Raw genomic sequence first — 10,752 nt, 5'->3', positions numbered from 1 at the left:
GTCAGATCCATTTTGGGATTGTTCTTGAGAGATATTGAGCTTCCTATGAGTTCCTATAATTCTGACAAAAGGCTAATTCAGTTCCAAGAAGGTGAAACAATGTTCCTCTTTAACCAGGCCTCGAGCTGATTAGCATCCTATACCCTTTTAAATTTGTGTGAGAGCAGGTGGGAGAGACGAGGTATTGGTTAGTTTTGTTCTTGGTCTTGTTTTTATTATGTGTTTTGTGTATTTATCTTGTATTTTTATGCTGTGAACTGCCCTGAGATCTATGGATGAAGGGCAGTATACAAATTTAATAAATAGTAATAGTAATCAGCTGCAACCTGAGCTCAACATCCAGCAGAGCCATTTCTGTACATATACAATATGGGAAGATCCCAAACTAATGCAGTTTGGTGTCATTTTTATTAATTTAAACCCTTTTGATTTATACAGGTTTGGAATTCTGTTAAAAGTTGTTAAATTTGAGAAATAGCAAGTCCTCAGAAATTCTGAGACTATAATTTCTTTCTTAAAATGGGGATGTGTACTGTTAATTCAGTTTGCAAACAAGGTGTACAAATTATTATATACTGACCATCCTCTAGAGCTTTAATGTGTATGTGTGGCATAGATGGTTGTAGTGCAGGCATAGGCAACCTTCAGCCCACCAGATGTTTTGGCCTACAACTCCTATGATCCCTAGCTAACAGGACCAGTGGTCAGGGATGATGGGAATTGTAGTCCAAAACATCTGGAGGGCCAAAGGTTGCCTATGCCTGTTGTAGTGACTATTCACTTCAAGTTTCCTAAAATAAATTTGAAAAATTATAATGAAAGAAAAAGAAGAGGGAAATAAATTCAATTTCACATGTGCAGAAAGAAATGAATTGTAGTGATTGCTGGGGAAAAAATACTTCAGGATATAGTATGCAGTTAGGATGAACAATTTATTGTATATACAACTAAGCAATTGCGCTGTTTTAAAGAAATGGATGTGGTAATTAAAATAGTTTTAGCATGAAAAGTACAACAGACAAATTAGAAGTCGTTACAGAAGTTATTTGTTGACTTAAAAGAGCACAGAACTTGAAATAACAAACAGCAGGTTGCATTATAAACTAGGACAGTAAAAAACTGTACAGTACAAGCAACACATGACAATAAATTATGATCAATGAGGCAGTCTTTGATTTGGGACAAAAAGGACAAATGGAAGGTAATTAAAATCTCATAAATCCACCATATCTTTTTTCCATCTCTGGAACCTCTTTGGAATAACTTTCTCCATCTTCATCTGAAGGAAGGAGAGAATCGGCAAAACGCTTAAGAAATCCACCATATCGTTTCTGGTAGTCCAGCCACCACTCTGGCCTCCCCACTCTTCTCATGAAGCCACCATATCTCTTTTGCAGCTCTTTGGCGTCATCTTCCGATTCAGGACTGCGCTTGATGCTCCTCATGAAGCCACCGTACCTCTTGATGATTTCACCATCATTCAGATCCCGATAATGCCCAGTTTCAGCATTTTCCCCTGTTCCAAGAAGCTCCTTCAGCAGATCAGAAGAATTAGCCAAGGCATCATCTTCAGCATCCTTCTTCATAAAGCCTCCATACCTTTTAGCAAGGATTTCTCCTCCATTAGGTTCCTCCTCTGGTTCTATATGGTAGAGCTCATCCATCTTCTTCATGAAGCCCCCATATCTTTTCATGAAGCCACCATATTTTTTGGCTAGCAAATGACTCTCATCCTGTTCTTTTGGGTTCTCCCCTAGGGCACCAATGCCTTCCTGGGAAAGATCCAGTTTACTCAGTTGCAGAAGGTCTTTGCAGGTTTCCCAGGCCTTGGCAGAGGGCAACTTTCCTTCACATTCTAGTGTACATGCCTGAAAAATAGTTTTACAAAGTAAGAACATATTTGTGACCTCTTTTTGCCTTGTCAAAAGCAGCAGTACTAGAAATCCATATGTTAGAATATAAAACCAAGTTCTTTATAATTGGGCGACGGGGGGGAATGTCACAGCTATCTATTTTTATCTTTCTCTGAAATACTTAGCTCACTGGGAACCATTAACCTGGGTTGGCTTAGCATTGCTTTGAGATTTGTGGTGGGATTCACATTGACAAGAAGAGATGCATCATCACATTTCCCCCAACATGCATTTCTTTATTAAAGATGAAATGTATTACACGGCACAGAGCCAGAGATTGCGTGGCAATATGTCATGTTGTTACAAGAAGGGAAGCCCGGCAAACCTAATGAGAGCAGATAGCAAATGTGAGTGGGCTACATGCAGTCTAAGTCCTTAACCCTTTTCTTACATTTGTTGATGGAACTACAGCTGTCTGTGGGCTGCACACACTGAGACTGGCTATCTGCATCTTAATGTAGGGTCAAATGTGTACTTGCATGTTCAGTGCAGAGGTGAAACATTTGTCCACCATAGCAGCATGAGGTGGGGTGGGTGCCATGGCTTTTATTGTGTGGCCAACTCTGAATTTCTTTAGATTAAGAAGTCACATTAGAACCAGGAGCATCTTTTTAAAAATATTTAACAGAATTAAAAATAATACTTTTTTTATACCCTGCCCATCTGGCTGAGTTTCTCCAGCCACTCTGGGTGGCTCCCAATCGAATATTAAAAACAATACAGCATTAAATATTAAAAACTTCCCTAAACAGGGCTGCCTTCAGATGTCTTTTAAAAATAGGATAGTTGCTTATTTCCTTGACATCTGATGGGAGGGCGTTCCACAGGGCAGATGCTACTACCGAGAAGGCCCTCTGTCTGGTTCCCTGTAACCTCACTTTTTGCAATGAGGGAACCACCAGAAGGCCCTCGGCACTGGATCTCAGTGAATGATGGGGGTGGAGATGCTCCTTCAGGTATACAGGACTGAGGCCATTTAGGGCTTTAAAGGTCAGCATCAACACTTTGAATTGTGCTCGGAAACATACTGGGAGCCAATACAGATCTCTCAGGACCTGTGTTATATGGTCCCGGAGGCCGCTCCCAGTCACCAGTCTAGCCGCCACATTCTGGATTAATTGCAGTTTCCGGATCACCTTCAAAGGTAGCCCCACATAGAGCGCATTGCAGTAGTCCAAGCAGGAGATAACTAGAGCATGCACCACTCTGGCGAGACAGTCCGCGGGCAGGTAGGGTCTCAGCCAACATCTGCCAACAACAAAGCAGGTAACACATGACCTTGGGGGTGGGGGCTGCTGAGCATGTGGCTGGCACAAGGCACTGATGTGAAGGGATTGGCTTTCGAAGCAGCACTTCCACACAGCGGCTGTACACCACTTTATTTGCTGAAATTTAAGTTGCTGTAAATACACGCATCATTGTGCTGGCATGCATGGCACTCCCTATACGATTCTGGCTGTGTACTCACATAGGATGGGGATCACAGGGTTGCTATATCAGCCAGTTAATACAACCATATTGGAAGCATGCATCTTTTCAAGAGAACCCTACATTATTCATTCAAAGGAAGGATTTTTTTTTTTGTTTTATTTTGCATATTTAGACTACACCGTTTAGTATAACTTCCTCACAGAAGGCTTTCCAACAGGGATACATCATAGAAAGAAATAAAATCACTGTAGCACAAAAATAAATAGCCCAATGCACCAAAAAGTATTCTTAAAAATCATGCCAGCACATCCATATTAAAGCGAAACAACAACAAAAAATGTCTAATACTGATAGCAAATTTCAGAATTTCCATTTAGTATATCTAACATGATGGTTGGAACACCTAGCTCATTGCTTGAGAAGTGACAGCAGTGGTTTGCAAAATGTTTTTGAAATGTTAGTCAATATATGCTTGTGGTGTAAATTATCCAATGTATTGTCTATAGTATTACAATTCGAATAGTGTGTGCTAGTAATGAATATATCAGAGGGTTCTGATTAAAATTGTTGGTTGGATTGAAAATGGAATCTAGAGGAAAGGAGGACCCCAGACTGAGGTTTTACACCCTTCCAAAAAAATTATAGCAGGCACTGTGTAAGGGCTGCCTGTGGCTCAGTTCTGATACAGGGGTAGCTAATACTCAGCCGCTGCCCACCCCCCATCTGCAAAATAGAAGCTGTTCATGCTTGAATAGGAATATCTGGAATAAAGTAGGTGTCCTAACAGTGACTGTAAACATCTCTTTCAGTGGGTGGGAGGATGGGGTGGGTAGGTTATTGGTTTGTTTTGGTTTTGATTATGTATTTTGTGTTTTTTATCTGGAATTTTTATGTGATGATCTGTCTTGAGATCTATGGATGAAGGATGGTATACAAATGTTAATCATTATCAACACAATCTTCATCTACTATTGTTCCCAACAGAGCTGTCATTTGCATGTATAAATGAACAATCTGGAAAACAGATAGCCACTTCAAAATCCATTCCTTTTCAAAGAGTTACAGTGGTACCTTGGGTACTTAATTCGTTCCGGAGGTCCGTTCTTAACCTGAAACTGTTCTTAACCTGAAGCACCACTTTAGCTAATGGGGCCTCCTGCTGCTGCTGCACCGCCGGAGCACGATTTCTGTTCTCATCCTGAAGCAAAGTTCTTAACCTGAAGCACTATTTCTGGGTTAGCGGAGTCTGTAACCTGAAGTGTATGTTACCTGAAGCGTATGTAACCCGAGGTACCACTGTGCAACATATTTATATGTAGTAATTCTAGGTACCTTTTTAACTTATGCTGTCTAACTTCCTTGGGTCCCCTCCCTCTTTTTTTTCTTTCAGGCAAGACAGAACAGTTATACAATGGTTATAAACAACATAGGTTCAAATACACACAGAACTAAAATAAATAGCCACTTGACTTCCTCCCAAATTCAAGCACATCCCATTAATTTCAACGTGAAAATCAAACACAAGTAATATATCATTCCGTATTAACATTTCTATTTCCTTAGTCTAGTCTTAATGAAGGTGATTTATAGTGGATTATATAATAAGGGTGATGGTATCAAACACTATAGCAGAAAGAAATGTTAAAACCAATTCTATTCATGTACAAAGTACTTCATTTAATGCCAGCTCAAACATTTTGTCAAAATATGTCATCTGTTAACAGCTTAAAATGGAAACAAATTTAGAACATGGTGTATTTAATTTGCAGTACAGCCCACCAGTTTATAGATAATGTGCTCTGAAACATTGTTAAGAGTTGCCAGTGAGTACTAAAACAAGTGATCTGATGTGACCATACCTTTTTTACATGGATCTTTAATGTTCTAGTATGCATATTTACTCAGTCAGAAGTAAATCGCACTGTATGCAATGGGACTTATTCCCGGGGTACAGGATTTCAACTTTATATAGTCAAAATAACAAGAGTCCTGAACTTAAATAACGCTTTTAGTTGCAAGTTCCTATGTTTCTGGACCCTTGTTACAATCCTGCAATATATGCAGTTATGAAGAAAATAATAAAGCACAACAATAAAAGCCTAACAAAATTACAGGAACCCTCTTGAACCTCTTGAATTGCATGTCTGACTGAAAATTTGAACTACCTCCATTCGCTTTGATGTACATGGAGATGAAGCAACATGGTACTTCATATTTTTTCCCCATGGGGTTGTTAAAGGTCAGCTCCCTGGTGATGCCTAATTTCCACATTCAAAAACAGTTCTGCATCTCCACTGTCTCTAGCACCCTCAGCAAAAAGATGGTGAAGGAAATTTTGGACAGGTGTGGAATATGGGTATTATAAACAAATGTCTGCTATTCTTTTGCCCCAGGCTTGCAAATGCCAGCAAGACTGAGTGCAGAGGCAGAAGCATGTTTCCCTCTGTGGCTCTCCCGCAGGTTCCCATCTAGCAGATTTGGCTAGAAATCAAGAGTTCACTTAGGGGAGTTGAAGGACTTTTGTGCACCCCATGGGACTTCTAAAAATATTACTTTTGAAGACCAGAACCTGTGAAACACGCCACATCAAAAGCTCCCTTTGTAGCTCATCTCATTTTGGGCTGTCACAAGGCTTGGAAACCAGGTTCACATTTTCAGTCAGTCATGCAATTCACTCAATGACCCTGTACTACCTAACCTATCTTAACCTAACCTAACCCAACCCAACCCCCAGGGCTGTTGTGGCGTAAAATTGAGATGGGATGAAAAAGCCATGCATGCCACCTTAGGCTCCTTGGAGAAAAGGTGGTGTGTACATTTAATACCTAATTAAATAATACATTTCAAAACTGGCTTGCCATTTGGCATGGATTGCAGTTTGAGCCACCAAAATTCAAATGCCTCATGAGCAAATGGAACTAGTTGTGCATTATTATGGATCTGAGCATTAGAGTTGGAAAAGCCAAATGCCAATAATAGTTCACATGAACCCATGCAGACTGATTACGCCAAACATCTGTACCACTGAGGATCTCAAGCAGACAACACATAAACCTTCGGATATTCAGGCAAGCAATATTTGATAGAGAAGGCATACATTCTCCAGCAAAATCAAAGGCAAAGTTGAAATGGGCTCAAAAAGGAAACCACCCATTTTTGAACTGTGCCTGCTTTACTTTCCTTAATCATGTTTATATGCACCCTGGCAAATTAGTTCATTGATGGTGCCTAAAGACTTACAGCAGATCAAAATAACCCGCTCCAGGAAGAGGCTACAAAACCCAAGAATGGTATTAATTATGCCACCACCATAACTCTGGGATAAGTATTGTACAGGGAGACAATAATGAACAATGGAATTGAAGTCTTCAGTGTTCATGCTGGTCTTAAAAACAATAGATTCCATATATAATTTTAGGGATGCAAACGCCCAATTTACACACTTTACGTAAGCAAAAATAATCCTATTCCTTCTGCCTCATTTTCTATGCTCATCAGTTCCATGATTACATAACCAAGCTAGATCTAGTATTTGAACAGTGAGAAATGTGGGAGTTCTCCAAGGTGCTGAACTAGCTGAACTAGCTGGTAGTGAAGTACAGAAGTGTAGCATAAACCAATATGACAGGTTTTGTGATTATTTATTATTAATTTATCAAAGAAGCATAGATAATTTAACTCTAAATATTAAGTATTCAATATGATCTTCAGTTACACTAAGATCAGGTTTCAGGCAATCTTCTGCTAGTGGATGAAGAAGCGCATATTTAAGCTCCTTTGAGGAAAGGTATATGTCTCTGAGGGCATATACAATTACATGCTTGTATTGTGCATTGTTAATCCAGAATAACTCATTCTCTCTGATGCTGTACTCAGGTTCATTTATACATATTGGAAGCAACACATTACACACAAACATATGTAAAAAACGACATTGCAGTATTATTTAACAGCCCTTCAAGAATGGCTAAAGTGCATTAGGGGGTGGCTAATTTGTGTTAGAGATACACACAATTTTGAGTTTTGTAATCTGATTGCACTAGCAGAGCTTTTCATGGTAATTAATCATTTCAATTTTATATTGGTTTTTCAAAATTCATATTCTGTTTTTTGTGTTGTTTTAAAATATTTTAAAGTTGTTGTTATTATATATTGTACATTATTGTACACCACCTTGCGATAGATAGAGATGGAATGTGAGTAATAATAGGCTTCTTAAATGGCTAATAAATTAATTGGGTTCTTTAGAAACAAGCCTAAATTCTGCTTACCAGGGGGTTGATGTCTGCATGATATGCCAATCGGTGGGTGCAAGATGCACAGTCTTTGCTGCATTCTGCCTGAACTGTAAGGATGAGGCATGTGCTAAGAGCGAAGAGCAAGAAATAACATCTCAGAAGAAATGTCATGGTCTGCAAAAAGAAAAAAAAATAATTGAACTTAATCACTTGCTTCCCTGTTCAAGGCACATACATTGCGTTCCAAATTGATATGCACAAGGAAGTTTGGTGAAAGAGCACTAACCATCATACACCAATGACACCCTCTACAACCATGGATTTGAACAAATTTGCTCATAATCAAGCAGATGCTTCCAAGAAAGAACACTGAAGACCAAAGCATTAAAATCTATCCAAGCTCTTTTAAATCTAATGTGTTAATGTTGCACATCAGAAAGTTAGAGTGCCTATCTCTCATTCCTTAGTCCAGAGACCACATTCCTGATTTATAATTGTGCTGCTTCATTTGAACATGTAGGGTCCTGAAAGTTACCAAGGAACAAAGAAGCATTCAAAAGAACTATGAGTTGAATCCCTTCATTTCTGCCTTCCTCCAAAAATTAATTAACCTGGAATAATTACCACTCATTGGTTCTGTATACATGGTTCCTAATGCTGTTTAGAATGACATTTGACCTACCTTGGGCGGGAGGGGAAATGTTGATCCTCTCTGCTACTCTTTAATCACACTGATGGCTATATCACAAGAGCACAAGTAAAGTGGGTTTATTAAATAGGTATCTAAATTGAGACACCTTGTCTAGGAGTTTGGAAGAACAGATGTTGACTAGCATTGGTCTTGGCCACCAGGTCAAGAGAAGGCAAGAAGACGGTGGTGTTAGTCCCATAAGGAAAGGGAGAACATCACTGGTGACAGAACAGAGTTTGATCCACGTTCATGGCAAAGCTTGCAGCACCAGCAAAAACATGCAACCCATTCCCATGGATTTACACAGGAAGCTGCCTCATACTGTTCCATCCAGCTCAGTGTTGCCAACCTGGCTGGCAGAAGCTAGCCAGGATTTCAGGCAGGAGCCCTTTCCAGCCCTACCTGGAGACACCGGGGGTGGAAACCTGAGACCTTCGAACCTCTGCACTAAGTAGAAACGAGAGTGACCATTGGGCTGCTGGAAAGAGGCTGAGGAGGAATCCCCTCCCGTCCCTCGACGCCCATCTCCCTCCGTCCCCTTACCTCTTCTCGAGCCGTTCTTCTGAAGTGAGCAGCTGCTCCGTTGAAGTTTAGAGTATCTCGCTCGGTGGTTTTTCCTTCTTCTTTTAAAAGAAGAGCGCAGGTGCGGCTGTCGAGGAGCTGCGGGGAGAAAGAGAGAAAACAAAGCAAGCGAGTCAAGGCATGGACGAGAGTTTAACGCCGCGCTGCGGACAGCTCCCTCGAGGCTGGCCGGCTCCAGCAGATCTTACATGGTCGAGAAGCGAACTTCCAGGACGAGCCGCTCCTTGCCTGCCTCCTTTCCCTTTCCCGAGGCTGGTCTGTTCCGTGGGCTCGGGAGCTCTCCAGCAAAGTCAGCACCCGAGGAAGAGGAGCGAGCGACTTTATAATTAGTCAAAAAAGAGAAACGCCGAGCCTTCCCCAATCGCTTCCAGCCTCCATGTGACGCAGCACCGACGACATCCAGTAGGAGCTCCTGGCACTCTGGGGTGGGGGAGGAAGGGGGCTCTCGCACGCTGCCCGAGGCCAACAGACTACGCACGACTCTCTTGTTCCCCGGCGTGGGTGGGCAGATGCACTACTCACCGGCCGTCCCCCCATCTCCCCACCCCACTCAGGGATCCATTTCACCCCGAGGTAGCTTTCCCCCCGTAAAAATGGATGGCGCGGGGAAGGGACACAACACGAGTACTTCCAGTCTGCCACTTGGGACGGGTGCACCCTCCTCACGTGCTGAGGTCATATTTTTATCCCCTCTAGCTGTGAGGAGTGGATGTGGGCAGGATAGATCTCTTCCCGCTTTCGAAGGCTCTGACCCTGAGTCGTCCACCGTCGAGGGAGGATGTTGGACGTGAATCAGTTCCTCAGATCATAGTGAAGGGATGCCATTGGGAACGTCACTCTGGTGCTCAACAGTTTGCCAAGCCATATTTATATGTTCATTAAAGTTATATAGCTGCCCGTCAATTAGTTCATCAGTTATGTCCTAGTTATACAGCTGCTCATCGATAGCTATGAATAAATATTCCCTGGGTTAAGCTTAGAAGCAAAACGAAGCTTACAGAGGAAGCAATATTAAAAATACAACACGCAGGGACTGAAACCAACAAGGAACAGTAAAAGACAGGAGCACAATCCACCAAAAAACCACCCACAGAGACAACATAAAACAATTGACATAAAAGCATAAAACAATATACAGCCTGAATTTAAAACACAATTTTAAATCCTGGGTGATACAGAAGGATTTGGGGTGCAAGGTGAGTCTGTATGGGGAGACCATTACATAGCTGAGGTGCCACTCTGAAAAAGACCCCACTAAAAAACTTGTATCTGATATATATTTCCTGTTCCACCACCCGTCCTCAAGGTTCTGTGAGTGACTCCACCCTGCATCTTGCCACCCGTGCCGTGGGAGAAGAGGGCTAGGTGGCCTCAGGCTTTCAGCATTGATTCCCAGCTGCTGCTACCTATGTGGCATGCCCTCCCCATACATATCCACCCCTCTTTCCCTCGGAGAGTGATTTGGGCTTTGCCTCCCAAATTCAGAGCTTTTGAACATACCTGCCACTCACAATGTACTTGAGGACCAGAACAACCCCTGTGTGGATCCGAGATAGTCCAAACTACAGCAGAGGCACTTGTCCCAAAGGCTGTCTGTCGCAGGCAAATACTTGAGAACTATCCCACCCTGCTTCTGATTTAGCACTCTGGTGTCAAAACAGCCATGGTGGGGACCATCCCAATTTCACAGCTGCTTCTTGAATGGTGCATGGACACTAAAACCATCTAGTTTGCTTCCCTGTAGTATGACACAGCTTTGCATCCCCTTCAGTCCTAGCATAAATGCTTATGCCAGGCACCCATTTTATGCCAGAGGTGTGTGTATATTCTCAGGTAAACAAAGACATGCAGACAGTCTTCTTTGTGAAAGTATGCATAGCATGATGCTCAATATGCC

At 41.8% G+C, this 10,752-nt stretch overlaps 1 protein-coding gene across 1 annotated transcript; it reads right to left on the bottom strand.

Moving 5' to 3' along the window:
• Positions 1-913: 913 nt before the first annotated feature.
• Positions 914-9,217, bottom strand: PENK (proenkephalin). Its single transcript, XM_028736896.2, has 4 exons — positions 9,044-9,217; positions 8,817-8,933; positions 7,616-7,756; positions 914-1,868 (listed from the first exon to the last, which is right to left on the bottom strand). Exons 3-4 carry the CDS (start codon positions 7,751-7,753, stop codon positions 1,206-1,208), a joined length of 801 nt encoding a protein of 266 aa, XP_028592729.2. The 5' UTR covers positions 7,754-7,756; positions 8,817-8,933; positions 9,044-9,217; the 3' UTR covers positions 914-1,205.
• Positions 9,218-10,752: the final 1,535 nt, after the last annotated feature.

Source organism: Podarcis muralis, chromosome 8 (assembly GCF_964188315.1).
Source record: "Podarcis muralis chromosome 8, rPodMur119.hap1.1, whole genome shotgun sequence".
NCBI lineage: Eukaryota > Metazoa > Chordata > Lepidosauria > Squamata > Lacertidae > Podarcis > Podarcis muralis.
This window is presented reverse-complemented; position numbering and strand designations above follow the sequence as displayed.

What these genes read in the sequence shown, in the direction of transcription:
- PENK (XM_028736896.2), bottom strand. Translation starts at nt 7,753, where the DNA reads ATGACATTTCTTCTGAGATGTTATTTCTTGCTCTTCGCTCTTAGCACA. An exon ending in ATGCAGACATCAACCCCCTG is followed by an intron (nt 1,869 to 7,615) that starts GTAAGCAGAATT and finishes ACTATTTTTCAG; the next exon opens with GCATGTACACTAGAATGTGA.